The sequence below is a fragment of the Sorex fumeus genome, unplaced genomic scaffold, assembly GCF_029834395.1.
Source record: "Sorex fumeus unplaced genomic scaffold, SorFum_2.1 ptg000136l, whole genome shotgun sequence".
NCBI lineage: Eukaryota > Metazoa > Chordata > Mammalia > Eulipotyphla > Soricidae > Sorex > Sorex fumeus.
This window is the reverse complement of record NW_026606193.1, coordinates 4,104,993-4,129,840: the sequence shown is the minus strand read 5'-3', so window position 1 is coordinate 4,129,840 and position 24,848 is coordinate 4,104,993. Positions and strand designations below refer to the sequence as shown.

At 44.9% G+C, this 24,848-nt stretch overlaps 1 protein-coding gene across 1 annotated transcript in view; it reads left to right on the top strand.

Moving 5' to 3' along the window:
• The window catches only part of UNC5C (unc-5 netrin receptor C), a 387,108-nt gene that overhangs the window by 250,444 nt on the left and 111,816 nt on the right, over positions 1 to 24,848 (top strand). The window contains exon 4 of the mRNA XM_056106641.1: positions 18,410 to 18,513. Within this exon, the coding sequence (XP_055962616.1) occupies positions 18,410 to 18,513 (104 nt within the window). The remainder of the gene's footprint in view (positions 1 to 18,409; positions 18,514 to 24,848) is intronic.

Here is a 24,848-nt window from a genome sequence, read left to right as displayed (position 1 = left end):
GAACTGGAAGAGAAGCGAGAAAAAACTATCTTATGTCAAGTTTTACTCAGATTGAACATCAATGTGGAAAAAGTAAAACTTAAATTTCAAGTTTTCTCTGTCAGGGCAGTTGCAGTTCAAATGAGACTTTACTAACATTATAAAAATCTTACAGTTTCCAATGTCCCTTTTATCAAGTGAACTGAGTGTTTTCACCTTGATGTTTGATAGGTGATGAGACATAAGCTATAACTTAAGCTTTAACTAGTTTCAGGTAAAGATCCTCCCTGATGCTAAGGTCAAACAAGTGAAATTGCCCTCATTTAATTAGATTTCTAGTCTTTATTTCTAGTCTTTACTGAAAAGAAATTTCTTCTCAAATTTGCAGAGGATAAATGAATCTTGGCTGATTTTAAAGCTTGCTTGTAGTCTTTCATATGTTTACACTACATAAAATACAAAATTGAGTTTGTTGGACAACAGAAAAGGACAGAGGGACGTACGAAGTTCAGGTTCAGACAGGAGTGAGCGGAGAACAGAACAGACTTGCTCGGAAACCATATACATCTGCCAGAGCACCTTGACCAGTCTCCTCAGGGGGCCTGTGCTTCTGTACAGGGGGACATTTCTTTCTGAGAAAACTCAAGTGGACACTGCAGCCACTGTCCAATGCAGAGGCCTCCGGTCAGGGAGTTCAGGGTCTTGCCTCATGCGCGGTCCAGAAACCCAGGGATGAGCTCTGGAACACAGGGGTTTCCTTAGCATCAGCAGGACTGAGTCTTGAACACAGCTGGGTGTTGGGAAAGCAAACCAGGACACCAGTGGGTCTGAAGCAATAGTACAGCCGGGAGAATGCTGGCCTTGCACCCGTCCAACTGAGTTTGATCTTCCCCTATGGTCTCCCTAGCACCACTAGGAGTGATTCCTGAGTTCAGAGCCAGGATAAAGCCCTGAGCATCGCTGGGTGTGACCCAAAAGCATTTCAAAAAGTAGCACATTGAGGGTGGGAGAACAGCAGTGTTACGAGGGCTCCTGTTCCTTCCAGTGTTGTGTGTCGGCCCGTGGGGAAATTCCAAGTGCAAAGAAAAGGAAACAAATTTAGGCAATATATCAGCCCTTGCTTTTCCTCTTGGCCTAGTGTTGACTATGAGGGTCGTACAGTTGTGCCAGCTTGATGATGTTTTCTGGGAAGTCCTGTCTGGGGTGTGCAGAGGAACATTGTGTGCAGGTAAGAATACAGGCCTGGGGCTAGGTTGACTTATGTTCATCTACCTGTTTTGTGACTTACCTGTGTGAGTTTTGTCAAGAAAGTTAAGATGGGGCTGGAGTGATAGCACAGTGGTTAGGGCGTTTGCCTTGCACGCGGTCGACCAGGTTCGATTCCCAGCATCCCATATGGTCCCCTGAGCACCACCAGGGATAATTCCTGAGTGCAGAGCCAGGAGTGACCCCTATGTGTCACTGGGTGTGACACAAAAAGCAAAAAAAAAAAAAAAAGAAAGAAAGTTAACCCTTCTGGGCCTTCATCAGCCATGAAATGAAGGGTCTGGGTTTACTTTAGGAGTAAAGTAGATACATGGGAAAGACCACATAGTGTCAGGCACAAAGAAATGCACAGTGCAAGGTTGCAGGTGTTCTTTCTAACAGACGCGGCTGTTTAAACAACATGATGTCTGCTGTTGAAGCTTAGCAGCCTTATAGCTCAGCAACTTTAAAGCCAAATATTCTCTCCCTCTTTCATCACTTCATTAACCAGGCCTGAGTCGTCAGTCCTAAGGGCTGAGACTCTTGCCCATTTACATAATGGAATAGGGCTGTACGTCCCTGTGTCTGAGGGTGAGGGGCGTTCCCCGTGGCCAGCCCGTGCCTCCATTCGGGAACTGTAATGGATGGCCCAGGCGTGGGGAATCCATCTTCCTGGGTTGGCAGGCTTGTTCCTAAGAATCTACTCTTCATCGTGTGTGCAAATCCATAAATTACAGCCAGCCACTGTCACACAGGCCACGAACAGGAGCAGGGAGTAGAATCGTGTCTGGAAAGAAGGTGGGTGGGTTGCAGGTGGTCTCCCCTGCCCCCTGCGCACAGCTCACACTTCCTTTCTCTGGCACCAGGGCATGAGCTCCCTGTGTGTCCAGACCAAGACTCACTCACATTGGAGTATCTTTTGTTTTATGAGGGGCACACCCACCCGTGCTCAGGGCTTAATCCCGGCTCTGCACTCAGGGATCACTCCTGGCAGGGCTTGGGGGTCCGTGTGTAATGCTGGAGATTGGACCCGGGTGGGTAGCGTACAAGGCAAGCACCCTGCCTGCTGTACTATCTCTCTGGCTCCAGTAGTGTCTAAAACAATCCAAAATAACATTTTTCAAAGAATCGACAGACAGTCACATTAGTCATTTTAATTGGTCCAATAAATACCGTGAAATTTGTTAAAAGATAGCAAAATTCAGCGGATAGGCCGTTTGCCTTGCATGCGGCTGACCCGGCCGACCCGAGTTCGATTCCTCAGCCCCTCTCGGAGAGCCCAGCAAGTTAACGAGAGTATCTCGCCCCCATGGCAAAGCCTGGCAAGCTACCCATGATGTATATGATATGCCAAACACAGTAACAAGTCTCACAATGTTACTGGGATCGCTCCAGCAAATCGATGAATAACAGGCGGACAGTGACAGTGACAGCTAAACTACTATATTGTAATTTGGGCTCTTATTTAGGCCCAAATGGCTGTTATTGTTCTACAAAACAGCTATACTCTTAAATTTGTCATTTTAAAGCATTAAAAAATACTAAAATACTTTACATGCTAATATTTTGAGAACTGTTGTTTTTATACTTGATAGTAATTCTCTATTCAGACCAACTAGAGTAACCGCTGTTGGAAGAATCTTTGGAACCTACTTATAACTACCAGTTATGCAATATAGCTTATTAACTCGAGTCAATACACCTGGCATTACACCTCCAGGACTGGTTCAGCTTTTAAATTTTTTTCAGAACTCCGATTCTGTGCTTTACATTGCTATTAATAGTGGTTAAAACTGACTCACTTTATAACTCCAAGTTTGTGCCCTGTGACCTATACTTACATGGATTAGCTCATTCAATCCTTGAAACCGTTCTATGTGATTGTTTTTATGCCCATCTTATAGATGAAATATTGAGGACCAAGGGAAATCAATAGCCTGCTTGAATTCATAACCCTGGCTTGCCCATCGGCAGAGCTCACTCTTATCTGGGGTGCGAGGGAGGTGCTTGGGCACCCCGGGGTCTTATGCCTGCTCTAGTCCATTCAGTTGTGTGGCCATGTGAGGGAGTGCTCGGTAGTTAAGGGCCAGCAAGGCTGAAGACCACCGCATCCACCCGGTAGTACTTGGGGGCCTGGGGGCCATGGGGCGTCCAGCACCTAAGGCATCCGGTGAGACAGGAAGCTCTCCAGTCCACTGAGCTCACTGCCCGGCTTTTAATTAATGCCCAGATCCAAATGAGAACAGGGGCGATGGCTTTATGTCTGACTTCAAGGGGGTCTTACTCTCTCCCTGGGCGCCGTGACAAGCTCAGTCTGTTTACGGCACGGAGGTGTGAGATCTTGGGCCTCCAGTTCTTGTCAGCCCCACTGTGAGCTCATCCCTGCCGGCCCCTCCCCAGCCGAACGTCCTTCCTCAGCACCAGGCCAGACGCTTGAATCTTGCTCCTCCTCCTCAGAGCAGCTCCAAGCCCCAGGACTCCTTCACCTCAGCACCCGCCCCAGCCGCTTGACTTTCTCTTCAGAGCTTTTCTGCTCTTGAGTCTTGGTTTTCTTGAGTGGGGAAGAGATGCAGAGGGCCGGATCATGCGCTTTGAATTCGGCTTGCCTGGGTTTGAACCCCGACACCATAGGGACCGGGGCACTTAACCCTCACCTGACCCCCCACCAAATACTGCCACGTACAGCCTCAAACAAATGAAACTACACGCTTCTGTTTGCTTTCATGCTAGCTGTCTCCACACCCAAATCACAGGGCGCAGATCTAGTTTCTTTACTCAAACCCCCTTTCGGCCAAGTAAGTCAAGTCCTAAATCAAACCAATAGAGTTCGATTGAAAGCATATGACAGGGCATGTTGGTGGTGCTGTTTGATGTTAATCACTGTCACTATCACTGTCCTCCCGTTGTTCATCGATTTGCTCAAGTGGGCCCAGTAATATTATGAGACTTGTTACTGTGTTCGGTATATTGAATACGTCATGGGGAGCTTGCCAGTGCAGGCGAGATACTCTCGGTAGCTTGCCGGGCTCTCAGAGAGGGGCGGAGGAATCAAACTTGGGTCAGCCGTGTTGGCTGTGTGCAAGACAAATGCCCTCCTTGCTGTGCTATCTCTCCAGCCCATGTTAATCACAGTTACCAAAAATGTTTAGTCACCAAATTCCCAAAGACAGTGGAGCTGACCACGTTCACATGTTCTCCCCCTATTCAGCCCTGCCCCTACCACTGAACTTTTGTTCCTAATTCATTGTCGCCACTGTACTTATAGCCTATGATGCATTTACTTCGTTATCCTCATAGTTGTGGTCTTGCGTATCCCCCACCCCGCCCCCAGCTCCTTAAACAGAGCACAGCCTGTGAGATAGTGCAGAGGTTAAACCATTTGTCTGGCACGGGACAAACTGACCCCAGTTCATATCCCTGCTATGAAGCCCAAGTGCTGCTGGTGCCGTTCCTGAGCTCACTCAGGGCCAGGATTGCCTTTGAGTATCTGCCGCGTGACCTGCGCCCACCAGCACCCTCTCCTGCAGAGTAAGAGTCCAAAGGTCTGACCCTCCACGTGGGCAACAGTGAGCTGGTGTGATCCCTGGTGAATGCGCAGAGTGATGGATGATGAGGAGTAGGAGCGTAACGCAGATTGGAGAGGAATGGATGAACTTTCCGATGACAATTGTACCAGCATCTCTGGTTAGACATATGTGCCGTTACTGGGGTTATTGTGTTGAATTACATGGTAGACTCATTCATCTTTACTTGTCCAGTTCCCACCTGCCCACTTGGCATAACACAAAAATGAATTCTATGATTTTAACCAAACAGTACATTTTTAACCAGGTGTTCTGAGAGACTTCGGCTATCCCAAGGCAGTTTCTAATGGTCGAATTCTAAATGCCTTGGTCGCACTGGGGCGTCTTCCTAGCACACTGAATCAATGGCCTGTTTGCTAAGGTGCCTTTCTGGGCTGTGATTTGATCCCTCTGCAACCATTTAAGACTCCATTAAGCCCAGTTTAAATTACAAAAGCTAGATTTTTAATTAGAAGAGATTAATTATGCATTTTAGCTTATTTTAGAGAAAATTTTAACAATAAATTTCTACTTTTCTCATATAAATCTCAACTGTTGTATTAAGTAGTTCATAATGCCATTTCTACTTTGAGATTTAAAGCTTAAAAGTATGTGATTGCATCAGCCGATATTTCAAAATATATTCGCTTTTACTTATAAACCGAAGTTTTCAAGTTTCCTGGAAGTCCCACAAATCCATTTTGCAAATCCACAAATGCTAAGAATTATTCACAGAGTTAGACATCGGATTGATAGAATACTGTATCAGATGGTACATTTTGGGAGGAATCATCTATCTGTGTATTTTAGGCAGACTGTTAATCCACTGCACTAAAATGCATCTTTAAAGTAATATTTTAGGCTCTAGGAAAAGGGAAGTTTCAGACTAAATGTACCTTCAGAAAAGCTTGTCTGCAATCATAGCATCTTTTTTTTGTACTCTAACAGCCTTAACTTTGGGGGTATGTCAAGTTCCTCATCCATAAAGTTGGCGTTTTTCTTATTATTTATCCCTAAGACATACCTTAAAAAATATTGTCATGACATATAATCATTTTTTCTGAAACTGAAGATGCAATGTGAATATAAAAGAGTGGCTTGTCAGGGTTTTTCTTTCTTCCTCGATTCTATAATAGATGTCATGTGGACTTCTAGCTCTAAAAGATTTATTTTTTAAAAAACCGTTCAGCAAGTCTATGTGAATACAAATATATTTGTCCTATAAATGCCCCAAAGCCAAGAAATAAAGAATGGCTGAAATTAGACCTCCCTCTACGGGAACTTTATTCACGTGGGATTTCTCTGTTTAAATGACTTCAGCGCGGAAAGAAACAGCTTTGTCTCTGCACAGCTGAGCTGTTCCCAAGATAATCTTCCTCCTAACCTCTGATTCTGAATGTGGACTATGAAATTATAAAAGTTTTTGCAGTTCCGTTTTCACTAAGGTTTAAAACACTACCTTTTATCATGCAAATTAGGCTAACAAAATAATAACAGGAACAAAATTAAAATCTTCTGTCTTTATTCTCTCATCTTTAAAAGAAAATTTCTGCCTGTCTAGAGACAAAATATCTGTATATGCCTAAACCATTAACTCCAACAGTGCCATCAGTCTGAGACTCAAACTACGAAATTTAAACTTAGAAAATGTGGTCCAGGAGTTAGGGTTGCAAGGACAGGAATCTGGGGTAGGTGGAGAGATGGGTCACTGGGTAGGGTGGCAGAAGTGGGAACATCGTATGCCTGAAAACCCATCGGAAACTACCGTGGGAATCATAGTGTCTAAAGAAAACTTGGAAGGAAAGCTCTGTCGATAGAGCACACAGGGTTCCTCTAACGCTTCTCAGCCCATCTTCCACCTGAGCTAGTGGGATGCTCCACCCATTCCGGGGAGCTGGTTTGCTGCTAGCCTTATTTTGAGGGGACCCTTAGGAGGCCTGGCAGTTCAGCTCTTTGGGTCCTGTTAAGTGGGACTCTTTTTTTTTTTTGAATTTTTTTTTTTTTTTTTTTTTTTTTGCTTTTTGGGTCGCACCCGGCGATGCACAGGGGTTATTCCTGGCTCTGCACTCAGGAATTACTCCTGGCGGGGCTCAGGGGACCATATGGGATGCTGGGAATCGAACCCCGGTCGGCTGCGTGCAAGGCAAACGCCCTACCTGCTGTGCTGTCGCTCCAGCCCCTAAGTGGGACTCTTAAGCGAATGTTTCTCCTTACAGCCCAGTGCATGTACTGACGAGAAGGAACATCACCCCTCCTGGCTTCTCAATCTAACCACAGCGAAAACTCAGTTTATTATTTGTTAATTTGATTGTTTTGTCTTTTGCAATATTTGAAAAGGGAAATCAATTATTGCATTTTTATTATTTTTTTAATCCTGGGGACATTGAGCCTCTGTTCCTAGAACATAGTAGTATAGAAAATTCTTAAGATTATCTCAGACATGTTTCCTGTTACATCAATACCAAATGTTTATAGAGGTAAAATCACTTGCCAAGAGGTGTTCTGTGGTCAGTTTGCTGGAAGAATTTTCTGCTAACGACCCAGATTAGTGACTTATGCAAAAGTTGTGCTGACTGTGACAATGGAATCAATTCCTTCTATTAAGTGATAGCACAGCGGTGGGGCGTTTGCCTTGCACACAGATGACCCGAGTTCGAGTCCTCCGCCCCTCTCGGAGAGCCTGGCAAGCTACCGGGAGTATCCTGCCCACATGGCAGAGCCTGTCAAGCTCCCCATGGCGTATTCAATATGCCAAACACAGTAACAACAAGTCTCTCAATGGAAACGTTACTGGGCCCGCTCGAGCAAACCGATGAACAATGGGAGGACAGTGCTACGGTGCTACAGCGTTAGAATGCAAGTACCATGTCCTCTTTCAGAATCCTGGTACATTACTGTATATGACCAAGAAATTTTTATATTTCAAGAGAAGAAGAGTATCTTAGGAAGTCATCAATCTTGTTGTTGTTATGTTGTTAAAAGCAATTTTTTCCATTGAATAGCTTAAATACTAAATTAATTGAAATTCACTTGCAAGTATGAAAATGCCTTTTTTATTTTTTTGAGAGGGAACACCCATCTGTGCTCAGGGCTTCCTTCTGGCTCTGTACTCAGGTGGTTCAGGAGACCATTTGGGGTGCTGAGGATTAAAATTGGGTTGGCCACGTGCAAGGCAAAAGCCCTACCTGCTGTTCTATTGCTCTGGCCCTCAAAAGTCTGAATGAAAATAAAGCATCTCTGTTTAGTTAACACAAGGCAGGTCCATATCAGGAGCTACAGGAGATCACCAGATACCCACCATGCAAACCTCTCCTAGGTGCAATAATCACCTGGACCTAGGGCCGTTTTCTCCAGCTCAGTGACGAAGCAGGTTGCGTTGTTGATATTTGGAGTGAGGGTTTCCGTAAAAGTCATTGATGCTGACACATTCTCTGGAAACCTGGGGGATGGCTGTTCCCTTGCCAAGACAGGATCCTGTCTCAGAGGACACTGACTGATTTGGGACTGTTGGATGCCCGCCTGTACGAAAACCAGTCTGTTGTTTTGCTGCAGAAGTTCTGTGACTTTTTTATTAGAAATATATTTCTTTTTTTTTTTGAAACATATTTCAACTGCAGTGCAGGACCCCTCTTCCCAGGGACTCTACAGAAGTGGGCCACTCCACAACTAGTGTGGTATCATTCTCTCAAGCAGCTAAATTACCATCTCCTAGGCCCCAGCTGAAGTGCTTGTGGAACGAAGGTCTGAACGATGAAGTGTCTGAGCGCTTTGGTTGTTCTGCTCTGGGAACGGCCGCAGACCTTCAGTAAAGGGGATTTTGCTGATTGGGGTGGATGCATGGGCGGGAAAGAAAGGAAGAGGTGTAAGGGCTGGCAGATGCCCGGCACTGCCTGTGAAGAACCCCCAGGAGAGATCCCTGGACTCAATTTGGGGTAGGCCCTGAGCATCACCACGAGTGGCCCCAAACCAAATAGAGAAATACAGAATTCAAAGGACAGCTCAGCGCATCCAAGGAAAAAAATCTGCTTTCTCCTAACCTTGTATTTATGTTACCTGCCCGGCCCGAGGAAACATGAAATTTTAATTCTGTGTAGACAGTATCAATGTCGTCCTCTGCACAAAGAGCTCTCCCGTTGCTGCAGTAACCCGGGCAGGCCCTCCTGCCGAGCACTTGGCTAGAGCAGCACAAGGCTGGCCTGGTTCCTGTCACTGCCCCCGGCTTCCCCCTGGACCTGCATGCTGAGCCCAGAACAGTGCCCCAGGAGTGGTCACTCGGCCCTTCAAACAGTGCTCCTCAGACCACAGTGCTCTGAGCCCAGAGCTTGGATGGGGCCTGTCTAAATCGTGGTTTCCTGGGCACAGCCTAGCTGTGGGACTCTCTGTTTTGATCAGGCACGAGGTAAATCCTAGATGTCTGCAGACAACACAGGGATCAGTTCTTGAGGGTCGGTTCGGTCAGAATGGCCTCCAGCCACCATCCTCCTGTGCTCTGAATCTGTGCTCTCATTTGATTATGTTTGCTTTGGCTAACTAGGATGACCCCCAATATTTGCCTGGTATAATAAAATTCATGATTACTGTCACTGCCATCCCGTTGTTCATCGATTTGCTCGAGCGTGCCCAGTAACATTGTGAAACTTGTTGTTACTATGTTTGGCATACTGAATATGTCACGAGTAGTTTGCCAGGTTTTGCCGTGCAGGCGGGATACTCTTGGTAGCTTGTCGGGCTCTCCGAGAGGGATGGAGGAATTGAACTCGGGTTGGCCCAGTTGACTGCGTGCAAGGCAAACTCTCTACCTGCTGTGCTATCGCTATAGAAGGTATATGTGGGAGGGGATTATGCTCTCCAGGGCATATACTAGATTCGGACATAATGCTAGGATTTATCAGTGCTTTTTCTTATGTAATCCTGTGAATTACTTACTGTTATCAGCGGAGAAAACAGTCAAGCATAGTCTAAACTCTGCGCTCAGGGTCCCCTGGCAAACCAGTGATGCTGAATGAAAGTCTGCACCGAAATCAGTCCATGTGACCTCACGGCCAAAATGGTCCCTTGCTGCCCACTACTGTCCTTCACAGAAACTTGGAAGAATTTATATTGTAATCTACTTCAGATATGCCTGCCTACTCACGCATAAAACTACACTCAGGTGTATGTGTGCATACACACATGTGTGGTGCTTCATATGTGATATGCTTTGACATTTTCTGTTTATCAATCTTGTATGTTTTTAATGTTAGCTTTTAATCTATGATATGCACTCATGAACACGTGGTATGAAGAGGGATTGGAGGTCCAGAGGTAGGGTGCTGGCCTTGCATGTCACCATGGGTCTGAGCCCTGAGTCTCATGATCCCAGTCAGAGCCCTGAGCTCAGGGTGTAAGCCCTGAGCACTTCCAGGTGTGTCCCACCCCCCTCCCCAAAATCAAAAGGATAATTAACTTTAAATTCCAGAAGAACAATAAGAAATATTAGCTACTCTATATAGACCACATGGCTAAAGTGGTAGAATGGCAGGTTAGAATTGACTCACATTAGTAATCACCTTTCAATTGAGAGCCCTCTGAGCAATAATAATAACTATAATAGAAACGGGTAATAATTTATTAGATGAGTATTTAAGCTTTATGATCTTGTAAAACATTCCATATTCAATTATCACTTAAAATTTATAAAACCTAATAGCACTGTAGCACTGTCCTCCCATTGTTCATCAATTTGCTCAAGTAGGCACCAATAACATCTCCATTGTGAGACTTGTTGTTACTGTTTTTAGCATATGGGATACGCTAGGGGGAAGTTGCCAGACTCTGCTGTGCCTGTGGAATACTCTCGGTAGCTTGCTGGGCTCTCCAAGAGGGGCAAAGGAATTGAACCCAGGTCGGCCACGTGCAAAGCAAACACCCTACCTGCTGTGTTATTGCTCCAGCCCCACAAAACCTAATAATATATCTAAATAAAAATAGCCAACATTAATGTCTGATGTTTTCCCTCTTTATTCTAAGTCAGGAGTTTTATCTCTGAACCTATTGAAGTATGACCATTAGATAGTTATTGACTTTATAATATTGCTCTGGGCTGGAGCTATAGCACAGCGGGTACGGTGTTTACCTTTCATGCAGCCGACCTGGGTTCGATTCCTCCGTCCCTCTCAGAGAGCCCAACAAGCTACCGAGAGTATCCCGCCCACAAGGCAGAGCCTGGCAAGCTCCCCGTGGCGTATTCGATATGTCAAAAAGAGTAACAACAAGTCTCACAATGGAGAAGTTACTGATGCCCACTCCAGCAAATTGATGAACAACAGGATGACAGTGGTACAGTGTTTCGGTGCTAGAATATTGCTCTAACGGTACCAGAGAGATAGAGCAGAGGTTAAAGGAACTTGCCTTACGTGCAGCTCACCCTTTCTCAGTCCTCTGCACACCTTGCTGTCTCCTTGGCTGCACTGCGAGTGATCCCTGAACACAGAGCCAAGAGTGATCCCTGAATGTAGAGCCAGGAGTAATCCCTGAGCAATACCAGGTGTGACCAACACAACAAAACAAAACAAATATCACTATGCCATTTTGCCTAGATATTCTTTTTTTTTCCTATTGGGTCACACCCTGCAATGCACAGGGGTTACTCCTGGCTCTGCACTCAGGAATTACTCCTGGCAGTGTTCAGGGAACCCTATGGGATGGTGGGAATTGAAGCCGGGTCAGCCGCGTGCAAGGCAAATGCCTTACCCACTGTGCTATTGCTCCAGTCCCACCTAGATATTCTTTTAAAAATATTTTATTCAAGCAAAGCTTTCTCCATTATGAAGGATTGTGACTGAAGGAATAATCACTTTTGGTTAACAGAAATCAATGTTCAAAGGCTTGAAGTTTTTACATTTATGGTCTTTTTCAAAGGTGTTGATGTAGACAACATTGGCAGACATTTAGTTTTTAAATTCTTCCCTAAAATGTCTTCAAGTCTTTAAAGCTCTTGCATGATTTCCAGACTGTCATGATCAACCGCAGTTTTCTTGTTGTGGGAAAGGAATATTTTCCTCTTGCCAGGCATCCTTCTTTGAAGGCAGTGTTTCTTGTGGAAAGCCACTGGGGTGGAGACATAGTTATCTGCCCTGGTCATGAATATGCACACTGTACCCAGGGCTTCTGCCATGCTGCTTTGGGTAACACTCCCCTTTGGCTCTCTCCGTGGAGAGAGAAAATGAGTTTTGTCAAAGTAATTCTCAATGCATTTACAATCACCCAAGGTTTAATTTCCATTTGCTTTTGTAATGCACATTGTATTGCATTATTGGATTTGTATGAAGAAGAGTCAGCTGTTTGTAAGTCTGAATCCGAAACCCATCAGCCCATTTTCTAACTCTTCGTCATACCTATCGATCCAAGTGCACAAATTTTCCCTAAAGTTCTCCTGAGGGGACATTATAAGCTATTTTCTTCAAGATGGATCCAATCCTGGGTTACTGAAAATCATTCCTTCTATTATTTTTATTCACTAACCATTAGAATATTCCTCTAAGAGGCTCTACAATCAAGAAATTATAAAGTTTGTAGCATGCCACGTATTAGTATATTTCACATTTTGAACAATTTGTAGCCTCAGTATTATGATAATGCGGAAAGACATAGAAAACTTTAAAATTCTTTCTTCTTTTGAGGGATGTTATCTTACGGGCTTCTCAGGAGGCCTCAACACTGAGGGCCCAGGCATGTGGAGTTTTGGTGTCTGCAGTTAGGACCAGACCTACAGTCAGGGCGCCTGGGAGCACCTGGTGGTGCTTGGGGGTCCAAGTGCCTGATGGAAATGGTGCCACCCATAGTCAAGGCAAATGCTATAACACCTCACCATCTCTCTGACCCACACCCCAAATTCTACCATAAAAAAAAATAAGTTGTCCTTTGAATTTGCACCTGTACATAACCTACAGGACATTCTCCGATTAGAATGTAGCAAGAAGTAAGAATAGTTGTGATTCTGCCTCTGCTGCTAGTCTGTGGCCTGGGTTTGAGCCAGCACTGAGCACACAGCCGTCCAAATGCTTGCCGATCTGGGAGCTGATTCTGTCTCTGAATGGGTGGAATCACAGCCCAATCCCAGATGGACCTGGGACCCTGCAGACGTCATTCGGTCTCTGGTGGGAGGCTCAGTGCGCAGCTCAGCCGCCAGGTCAGGGCTGAGGGAAAGGAGCAGAAGCAGCAGGTTCGAAGGGGCTTCCAAAGGCAGAAGCCATCGGCCCCCACCCGCCTCCACCCCACGAGCGCCCGCATCACTCACAGCTGTTCTGTGTGACAGGAATTCCTAGCTGACACGTGTCTGTTCTTCATGCTTATTCATTTTGTCACTGCGTGCTCTCTCTGCCTGCAAGGCATCCAGCCTGGTATCTCTCCGGATGATGGAGGATCTGCCGGAATCTCCCCGCCCTCTGCCCGCAGACTCACGCGGGCCTGGCAGGGAGCACAGCTGCACTCTGGACAGGCGCGATCCATTCTCTCTCGTTACGCAGCCTGGAAGCCAGCAGAGAGATGTCAGGGCCGGAAGGAAAAGACTTTTTTTTTTTCCAGAAAGAAGGATTGCCTGGTGTGGGGTTAAGCGTGGGATCATTTTAGAAATTAGATCCGATTTATATAGTGCCAAAAACCAAACCATCGCAGCAAAACAATACAACAATGCTGTGTCTTGAGTTCTGGTCCAGTTAACGCCGTTGCCGTGCAAGGTCCCTGCTGTGATGTGACATCCCTGCGCTCAGCCAGGAAGCAGCGGGCCCCAAGTTCTGCGGTGCATCCGTGAGGCCATCGGCCAGCATGGCTGGGATTCGTAGACGCTGCCCCATACATACCTCAGAGTTGCCTGAGAAGGTCGAAACCCCTCAGCCGTCTTTTTCCTCTTCCTCTTCCACTTCCTACTCGTGCTGAGTTGTGGTGCCTCTTGGTCATTCTTCTCCCAAGGGCCTCCCACTCCCTTTCCTCTCCTGAACGTCCCAGACCAATCTCTTTTTCTCTTCCCACCCCCCATCCCCATTTCCTCTTGATTCTGTCCTGTTTGGCCTATTTGTTTCAGCTTCTTAAATCTCGCTTCCCTGGACACATCCCCTGCTTGTTTGTTCTATTCCAGGTCTTTTTTTTCTTTTTGTTTTTTGGGTCATGCCCAGCAATGCACATGGGGTTACTCCTGGTTCATGCACTCAGGAATTACTCCTGGCGGTGCTCAGGGGACCCTATGGGAGGCTGGGAATCAAACCCAGGTCGGCCACGTGCAAGACAAACGCCCTACCTGCTGTGCTATCACTCCAGCTCCTCCAGGTCATTTTTTAGTCACCACGTTTCTGCTACAATATCAGTTTCCCTTTTTGATACTCAAAATCGGTGTCCCTTTTTTTAACTATCATTTTTATACCTTTTCTTATACCGTTGGCATCATATTTTCCTATTGCTTCAGCTATCTTTTAGAAAATGAAACATGCATATTTCACCAGGGATTTTTTTCCACCCTGGGAAGGGTTTGGAATCCAGCGAGTCACGTCCATAGGCACTGCCCAGCATCTGACCTCGAACAAGATGACAAGACAGGAAACTGTGCTATCCCCACGTCAGGCCTTCGGGGTTAAAGAACTCTGGCTTAGATCTACAAGAGTTTTCTATCCGAATCCCAAAGAAACACACCCGAGTGAGTGCCTGCCAGAACCAACCTGCTGTCTGTCCTCTCCAATTTGAGCTGTTTTAGTAAATGATGGTGCAAAGTGAGCAGTTTGGGCATTTATAAATAGAGCATTATCCTGGTCTTTTGTTCCCTCCAAGCGCCAAGGTTTCCCCAAACATCCCCCTTCCCCTTCTCTAAAATCTCCTCTTCTGCCTGTATGTGACCCCAGCTAAGGAGGTCGGTCCCCTTTCCACTCCACCCCCCGGCCTGTCCCGCCTGGGACAGAGAGAACAGAGCAGAGCATCTCCCTTTAACAGCCTTTGAAGGTTTCTCTTCCTCATGTCAGTGTGTGGGAATGAGCCCAGCACCGCCCGCAAGCAGGACACATGCTCCCCGGTGAGCAGCATCCCTGGCCTGAGTGTTCCATCCTTAGCAAAGCACAGAGACTCTCCTAAGAGCTTGGGCCTTCGATCCCATCTGGATTCCAAGTCTCACGCACCTTTATCCAAAGTACCTAAGAACCTGTCGGCGTTAACTGAACCAGAACTCAATACACAGCATTAAGGAGATAACAGGTGTTACAGCAATTTCAATATTTTTGCAAATACACATCACTGTTTCGGTTGTTTGGGGGCCACACCTGTTGCCCCAGGCTTGGTGCTCAGGGCTCACCCCAGAGGATGCTGCAGGGACCCTGTGTGGTGCTCCGGATCAAACTTTGGCCTCAGGCAAGGCAGGTGGTTCTGCTCTGTTTGCTCTTCCTCTCATGTTTTGTTTTTAATAAGAGAACCAATTCTAGTCATCATGTTTCCACCCAGCCCCACCTCAGATAGATTTTCAGAATTATTTTCACAAATTTGTGGTGAAGAAAAAATTGTGAAATTTTATTTAATCCCATAAAAGTTATTTTGAACTTTGACTTTTGGTGTGTTGTCAAGACTTTTATCTTCATGTAGATTTTTTTAAAAAATGGAGAGAATGTACTACGCCCAAAAAGAAAGAGTAGAGAATTTGTAATGTGACAGATTAGCCAAGAGATGTTCAAGGGAAGCAGATGGGAATCATGTATCCACCAAGGACGGTGCATTATTACTTTGTGTGTGAGTCCTCGAATATTTATGGAAACATGTTCATTGTGTGCAAAAGTGAAGACATTGTTTGGAGTTGAGAAATAATACAGCAGGTAGGGCACTTGCCTTGCATGCGGCTGGCCCAGGGTCTATCCCTAACCACATATGGCCCCTGAATCCTCAAAGGAGAGATCCCTGAGAAACAGGAGTCAGCCCTCAGCACTACTGGGTGTGGCCAAAACAATAAATAAAATAAAAAACATTTTTGAAACAACCCAAGTTCTAAAAAAGAAAGGCCCTCCCATTGATCATCGATTTGCTCAAGCGGGCCCAGTAACATCTCCATTGGAGACTTTGTTGTTACTGTGTCTGGCATATGGAATACTCTCGGTAGCTTGCCGGGCTCTCCGAGAGGGGCGGAGGAATCGAACTCGGGTCAGCCATGTTGGCTGCGTGCAAGGCAGACGCCCTACCGTTGTGCTATCGCTCCAAGTTCTAATAAGTGTGAATTTTTAATTTTATATTGCACTTAATATCTTGATGGTACGTCTTTATTCCCTTTAGCAAAAATTCTAACACCACTTGTGAAGCCTCTTTCTTATCCCAGACTCATATAGATCCATAATTTTCTCACAGTCCCAAAGCTCTTGAACCCATTCTTCTACACAGAACGTTTAACACATGGAGAGTTTAAGCAATGGGTTTTTTTTTAGTGAGTTTTTCCAGATGGTGCTTTCTGAGAGCTAATTGAGAGGCATTAGAGATATAACTTTAGAATGTTTGATATAGAAGGATATAGAGAAAAAGATAAAGCTATCTAGAAAGAGAAAGCTTGAAGATTTCTACCCATTAGTTCAATAGACTGAGATGGTATTTTTATTTATTTGATTTTAGAAGACTTTCTGTTTGGTTCAGGGGCCAGAGCTGGCCGTGCTGAGAGAGTGATCCTGGCCCTGCATGCAAAGGTCACTCCAGGTGGGCCCAGGGGACGCCATGGATGCTGAAGATTGGAGGCAGTCACCCGTCCTGCCCACTGGACTATTTCTCCAGCCCTGAAATGGTGTTTTTCGATTTGCAAGTCTTTGTTGTGGACCTGGGAGGAAAGGAGAGGCATTATTTTATATCAAAATCACCAAATAAAATTATTGAAAGGAGCTGAACTGAGCATATATAAAATATATGTCACCGCTGAGATTTTTAATGCTGTTTCAATTATATATGTGTGAATTATTAAACTGATATTTGAACTTTTAAAATATTTAAAATCACAAGCTGGTTTCGAACGCTTTCATGCCCACCTTTAATAGCTTTTAAAATTCTGCCTTATCTACGATACCCACTCTAACTATGTGTGTCAGATAGTTGGTTATTTTAGCAGAGTTAGTGTATTTTAGTAGACATGACTAGTCTTCAAAGTTAAAGGAATCATACGGAACTATTTTTAGACTCACACACTGAGCTATTTAGATCACATACTGAGCTATTTTATGTTTGAGTATTTATATATTGAGCTATTTCTAGACTCTACCCAGCCATTACTCTTTCTACTGATTTATACCCAAGAACTTGTGTCCAGGGAGGGGAAGTTGAATCACTCAGCAGAGCCTGGGGGGTATGAGGCCTTGCATTTGATATCTAACATGAGGTATTCCTTCCTATCCATTACTGAGAAAATAACAAGCCAATAAATTATAGTCCCTTTTTCTGAACTGCAACTTTTCTGCCTCTCAATTCAAAGTGGAAACAGGATTTTGAGTTCTTGATCAAAAGATGTTATTATCACTTCCATAGCATATATGGTGAGGAAAATGGAAATTACATGTGCAAAGAACCCATAATAATCCTACGAATGGGGTTCTTTTGATAAAAAGGTGACCCATTATAGTGAATATCAAAAAATATGATGGAGCACTTGAGAGATAATAAGGGGTTAATTCTTGCCTTGCATGCTGCAGACCCTGATTTCATTCCCAGCGTCAGTGATGCTCTTCTAAGCATTGCCACAGGTGATCCGTGAGCACAGATCCAAGAGTCAACCCTGAGTACTGCTAGATCTGGCCCCAACACTAAGCAAAAAGAAAAAGAAAAATTCCTCCACCCCTCTCGAAGAGCCCGGCAAGCTGCAGAGAGTATCTCGCCTGCACGGCAAAGCCTGGCAAGCTACCCGTGACGTTTTCAATATGCCAAACACAGTAACAACAAGTCTCACGATGGAGACGTTACTGGGCCCGCTCAAGCAAAGAAATATTAAGGAAATAAAGGAAATGCAGTGAATTGTCTTTACTTATTGTTAAAATGAGGATCTCTAGCCTGATTAAAACTTAGGGCTGGGAAGATATTACAGCTGGTACACTGCAAGCTTCTCCATGGCTGCGACAGCCTTAGAGCCCTGGTCTCCAAACCAGGAGTCATCCCTGAGCACAGATCCAGGGGTAAGCCCTGAGAACTGCCTGGTGCGTGCCCCCTAAGCAAGATTCCCCCCAAAAGTGAGGCACAGATGTATGTATATCACCTACACAAATTTCTTTAATCTTTGTTATCTGTGGTAGACACATTCTTATGTATTTCGAAAAAGGTGTGTAAGATATAGAATCAAACAATGCTAAACTGAGATCTCCATGTGAGAAGTCTTCTTGGCTTGCTAAAAAATAGACACCACAGCTCACGGGTACACCTCTCGGGGACCCCCAGCTTTGCATCTGTGGCACCATGGCCCCCAGTGCTTGGGGAGGAAAAGACACAGTGAATAGCCTTTGGGTTTCTCATGTCCATCAGACAGTTCAGGATCACCCAGATTATGAAGCGGGACTAATGACATTTGTTTTAAAATGCATAAAGTCAAAGTACTAAGCGTTTTGTGAATGATCACAGACTACATTTTTGTCATGTGTTTTACAATCTGTGATTTGCAGATTTACGGAAGACGTTTGAGCAAGAGCCCCTGGGCAAGGAAGTGTCCCTGGAACAGGAAGTCTTGCTGCAGTGCCGGCCCCCGGAAGGGATCCCAGTGGCTGAAGTAAGTAGCACACCCTCCTTTGCATTAATGGGCACTTAGGGATTCCAGCCAGGCGTCCTCCCTGCTAATGGCGCGGGGAGCTAGGGCAGAGCATGATGAATGGTGTGTAATGGAGTCCCGACTCCCTGCTGCGGGACAAAGAGATTGATTGGGAACTGATTAATGACTTAGGAGTCAATTAGGATGCCCCACTGGACAGAGCCACAGGCTGCTTGGTTTAATTCTGTCACTCTCTGAAGACTCAGCAATGCTGCTTTATCTGACCTGATCATAGAGGAAGATGGTATGACTCAATACTGTCCATCACTTCCCGCTTGCTCTCGAGAATACGCATGACGTGCGACGGATGAGAGCTCGTGTGCTCTCCTGGGTCATCATCTGTCCCCGCATTCCACAGTGTCCGAGTCACAGACGTGCCCCAAACTTAGGGCCACGCACTTCGGAAAGAGGCATGTGCTTGAGGAATAACAACTATCTATTTGATTTATCCCCCTTTTTTTTCCTATCAGACTCATAGTTGTCGGAGTATCATACAACTCACTGATACAAAGACAACCGATTGTTACTGGGATGCGAATCAGATTCAAACTATGATTTTTATCAGCATCAAACAATACCGTGGTTTTGAGAATATCTCTCTGTGGGGAATAGTGCTCTGCTAACACACAAAAGTGCATGTCCTCCCCCAGAGGATAGAGAAGAAGGAGGGCATGGATCTAATACTTGGTCTTCCAAATTATGTCTTTCAAGTAATTTCTTGAAAATTACTTACGGAAAGTCTTAGACACGGTTACACCCCCTCCATCGCACTCTCTGTGCTCAGAACTGCTTTGCTTGGCCACTGACAAGCAAAACAGTCAATCGGGGTGATCAAACTTGTTAGCCTCTAAATAATATTAATCTTTAGGAAGAATTTTTACTCTTTATTGCACACATGGAAAAAAATTTTTTTCAGTTGTAACTCAGGACCAGCATTGGAGTCACTGGTATTTTGGTAATAATGTATCCTGAATTTTTGTATCCATGGAATTGCAAAATAATATCACTCAGTTTTACTTTAATGTATATACATGCATAATAGCTAAAACTGTATTTACTCTTGAACTTCTCGTAGTTTTCCAGTTTTTTTTTTTTAAGTTTTAGGCAGATGTGCGAATCAATCTAGGACATTTATGTTATGACAACAAAATCAGACCATTTATTTCTATTTTCAGTGTAGCAATAATGCTATTAAATAAGAGATATAATCATTAGGTATTTAGATAACATGTGTATGAAATGACTTAACTTTTCTGTCACAGACTTTCAAATATGCAAATCAGTGCAAAAATTCAGAGTCGTGGCACTCTAAATTAAATTTTATTTCTTTGGCAGAAGATAGCAAACGTTTGCCTTGCAGATGGGATCTTTCAGCACCTTCTCGTGTTGTAACAGGAATTTTGTGTTCCTGGAGCTGTTTTGCCCGACCCCAGTGCCGCGTTTTCCAACTCTGAGACTGACCTAGCCCTCCTAGGACAGAGGAAACGACTCCACTCAGTGTTCTAGTCGACGGCTACATTAGAGCATCTGCATCCTTAATTCCATTCCTAGAATTCTAATGCGGGTGTCCAGTACCCAAACACATCTCCGACAAAGGAGGTAGCAAGCCACTGGTTTTCACTGGAGCTTTTTAAAGATAAACCAATCCCTGCAAATATTGACGGTGAGGAGATCCCACTACATTTTCTTTTATTTTCACTTTGTCAAGGAATAACACTGTATGGTTGCAAACTATTTGGCTGTGAATTGTATTTGTATCATCACTTGGCAAGCTCAAAAGTCATATACCCACTTGAGATTCAAAACACAAAAATGTTTTATGCATTTTTGATGTCGGAAGAAGGTTCAGACACACACGCTCATGAGCAGACTAAGAAACTGCTCTGTAGATTCCATTTCGGCACCCTCTGAATTACCAAGATCAGAAAGCTAAGGAGTCTCTCCTTGGGCATTGCAGCTGCCTTTGGCCCAAGTGGGACAGATAAACTTTAGAGGAAGGATGAAAGGTAGTTTGACGAGTTACAGGGTTACAAGATTAATTTCGTGTCTAATCCATTCATTAGTTGATATTGCATATATTTGACGATTCTGGAAGCATACCATATATAGTAAAGTCAATAGTAAAATGAAAGGAAAGCTAGAGATGAGAGTTTTGTGTATTACACATTAGAACATATCCTGATGGGGTGGTGATAATCACACACACAGATCTGTAAAGCCGAATCAGTGGAATTCCATAGCATTGCAAACCAATAATAAGTCAAGGAAATTAAAAAGATAGCCGGCATACCTGACGATTCGTACTTCTTTTGTGTCTAAGGTAAATGGAAATGAAAAATGCTCGATGAAACGATGATTGATTCATTAAATTGGTTTTTGTTTTATGTCTAATGCATTAAAAAGAATTGCAGAATTTCAGGAGGAATTAACTTTCCCCCTTCTCATCCAACTCAGTAAGTTTCTAAAAAATACAAACCTACTAATTTTAGGTTAAAATGTCATTGCCTTTTTTTTTGGGGGGGGGTCACACCCGATGATGCACAGTGGTTACTCCTGGCTCTGCGCTCAGGAATTACCCCTGGCGGTGCTCAGGGGACCATATGGGATGCTGGGAATTGAACCCAGGTCAGCTGCGTGCAAGGCAAATGCCCTACCCGAAGTGCTATTGGTCCAGCCCCGAAATGTCATTGTCTTTGATGTGAATAATAACCCAAGTTTATCTGGGCTAACCAGTAACATTTAATTCCTCTCACCTATTTTGGCTACTACAGTCTCTGCTCTCATTTCTTAGGTTTAAACATGTGCTACCATTTTAAACAAACTTGCACTATTTTCTATACCTAGGTATGCTCAGTTGCCAAATGGTAACAATAATGGCACCATTTTAAAATACAGTGGTACAGAAGTGATGCATGCAAGTAATTTACAAGTAGAAATCCTTCAAGAAACATCAGCCATCATTAATATTATTATTATTATACTATTATCTATTACTTCATTAAAAAAAAAACTGAATTCAGTCCAGAGCAGTCCTGGGCCTGCTGGTTGGTGAAGAATGTTGAGATGAAATTTCTGCTCCTGAAGCCGGAAGTGTTTCGGTTACAGCTCTGATATAAGGAAGACGACAGGGTGGGATTCAGATAAGGAAACGTGGGCGAGAGCCACAGTAGAACAGGTCGGGCATTTGCCTGCATGCAACTGAACCAGGTTCGCTCCCCAGCACCCCCTCTGTCCCCAGGGCCCCACCAGAAGTGAACCCTGAACACCACATGTGCCCCATCAAAAAAATAAAAAATCGGGGCTGGAACAATAGCACAGCGAGTAGGGCATTGGCCTTGCACGCAGCCAACCTAGGTTCGATTCCCAGCATCCCATATGGTCCCCCAAGCACCGCCAGGAGTGATTTCTGAGTGCATGAACCAAGAGTAACTCTTGTGCATCACCGGGTGTGACCAAAAAAGCAAATAAATAAATAAATAAATAATCAAGGAATTCCCCTTGTTTCAGGGACCATTGATAAGAACTTATAAATGGAAGTGTCCGGAGCAAGTGTGAGGAGGGGCTGCCCGAGGCTTTATTCCCAGGCAGCGGCTACACCCAGCAGTGCTCAGGGCTCACTCCCGCTCTCTCCTCGGGTATCACTCCCGCCTGGGCTCAGGTTTACATGGAGTGCCAGGGTTCGAGCTTCATGAGACTGTATGTGAGTCCAGTGCTATGCTATCTGTCCAGCCCCTCAGTCTGATTCTATGAAAGTGACTTTTGTTTGTGTGACCTCCTGGGCCCTCCCAAACTGAGCCAGTTTCTTCCCAAAGTTTAAACTGGGGCTGAAGCTACTGCTTGTCACGTTCCTCTGAGAGCCCAAGGGGAGAGTGATAGACAGAAGCTGGGTAGGAGTGGGCCAGTCTGGGGCTCCCCTGCTCCTTTGCAAGGGTTGAGACTGGCTAAGCCCTGAGCTCAGAGTTCACAGGTTAAGCAAATAACAACTGCTGGGCATTAGAGGGGCGAAGCAAGGGGCTTCCTTCTAAGAAAGGCTGACCCCCCCCCCCCCCCGATCTTCCTCTCTGTGCAAGGCGAGTATTTTCGTCATTTCACAACTGCCAACTTCCTTGGCAGGGCAGGGAGGCTGGGGCTCCGTCAGCCTGTAGCTGATGAATCACGGGCTGGTCCGTGTACCAAGGTGCCAGTCAGCGTGAGGGTGATGCAGCACTCTGTCACGGAGCAGAAGCAGGACAATTTCAACTGTTTCAGGCAAATGGCTGGCATCCAACCCGTCTAGTCCATGAGGGCTGGGTGGTCCTGTAGCTGAGGCCTGTCTCTTACTCCTCCACCTGCCTGACTCCTCTAGGAGGAAATGAAGAGTAGAAGGACTTGACTCCCCAGGCTCTCTCTGCACTCCTTGTCAGGCTACGTAGGCAATTTGAAACATGAATTTGACAGAATCAGAAAAAAAAATAAGTTTCTGTTGCGTATGGCACAGAGGCAGCACCCCCAGAAATGTGGTGTCCTAGGGAAAGGAGGGGCACCTCTGAAGATGCAGTCCTGGAGAGAGAACTCAGTACTGATCAGGAAATCCATCAAGTGAGCCCCCCAAGCAGGACCCCCACCCACGAAGATGGAATAAAAGTCCGCTGGAAATTACCTTACTTCAAGGACTCCAGAGTGGATGAATAACAAGCACGTTGCAATTACAAGTAACCGAGATTATAGAAAGAAAAACCAATTCCAGAATTCTCTCCGGTTGCTCCTTGGTATTTCAAAGATCTCCCTTGCTATTATCAGTCCAGAAGTGGCGAGCATTTATTTCATTTCGGGGGAGACTTTTTCCTCCCTTTCCACAGACACATCTTCCTGTCTCCCCAAAGGAGACAGAAAATGAATCCACCCTTGAGCGGCGGCTGGGTGGCTTCTGTGCAACCATCACAGCTCTCTGTGAGACGAATCCCTGTCTGCTCATTTCAGTCTATGCCTCTCTCAGGCTACGGTCACGTGCAAGCCAAAAATACAGCCAGACATACTTTCCCTCATCTGATTATCTGTGTGGGAGAGTCCTGAGATCAGAACCTCAATGGCTACGAGATTTGTCAGCGTGCAGAAGGAGCACAGCTTCAGTTTGTGCTAAAATCTGTGATTTGTTTCACCTTTAACAAGGAGCTAATTGCTCCTCTAATTATAATTGAGCTATTTCTCATAGGGACGTAATTGGAGGAGCAGGGTACAATGTTCACTTTATTGGCCCAGTTGTGCTTAAAATCCATCATCTGACTTATCAACATTTGCATCTCTAATTAGCAAGTGGGAAGATCTGGGGTGAAGTGCAAATGAATTAGTTTATTTGCTGAGTTTGTCTGGAGAAAGAGGGAACAGAATTTGGAACTGCTGCCACCATGACACAAAGCTGGTGGCATGGTGGGCGGGGCCCGTGTACTCCCTCTGATCATCCTTGTTCTGGCTGTGGGGTCCTTGGACCAGATGCCCAACTTCCACAGCCGTTCGTGCAAATGCAGAATGGAATACCAGTGCGTTTCTGTGCAGGCTCATGGTCTCCTGGGCTGAGCTTTATATTGTGTAGAGGACAGAATTTGGACATCAACCTGGAGGGAATGCTGGCTTTCAGCGTCCAGTGAACTTGGTGGGACTTTTCTCCTAGCAGGTATAGCTCCAGGAAGGGGGGTTGATGAGGAGATAATTCCCGGCCTTGGAAACCAACCTAAGGTTTCTTCAAGTATTGGGTCCCTTCACTACAGTCAAAATGCAAAATTTGCTTTGGTCGAATCAACATAGAGAACACGATCTCTTCATTTTGGCCTCCTGGATGATTCTTTTGCCAAAACCTGCGTTTAATAGTTATAGACAGAAGTTATCGTAACAAATTTGGAACATCATCGATAAATAATAACGCTTCTCTGACTCAGGTTTGTTAATTGTCATCTTCACGTAGTGACTTCTTAGTCTATGATGATAGTCATTTTAGTTTTTGATTATTCATTTATTTAGAAAGTCTATTGTCCATCCACTATGGCTAGATAGTTGCTTAGCTTCAGTGTGCAAATAAATCAATGATTTTCCTCCAGGGGGAACACCAGAAAAATACACAGTACCAAATAATAATGAAAATGAATAAGGTATTTTAAGATAATTACAAGTTGAAGGAAGTAAGACATGGTCTCATTAAAAGACTTTGGTGGTGGTTAGAGAATGGGAAAGACACGGAAATTGCATTGTGAGGAGATGGTATTAAATGACAGAAAAAGTCATTCTTCAGAGGATCTGAGTTGGGTCATATCAGACAGGCTAGC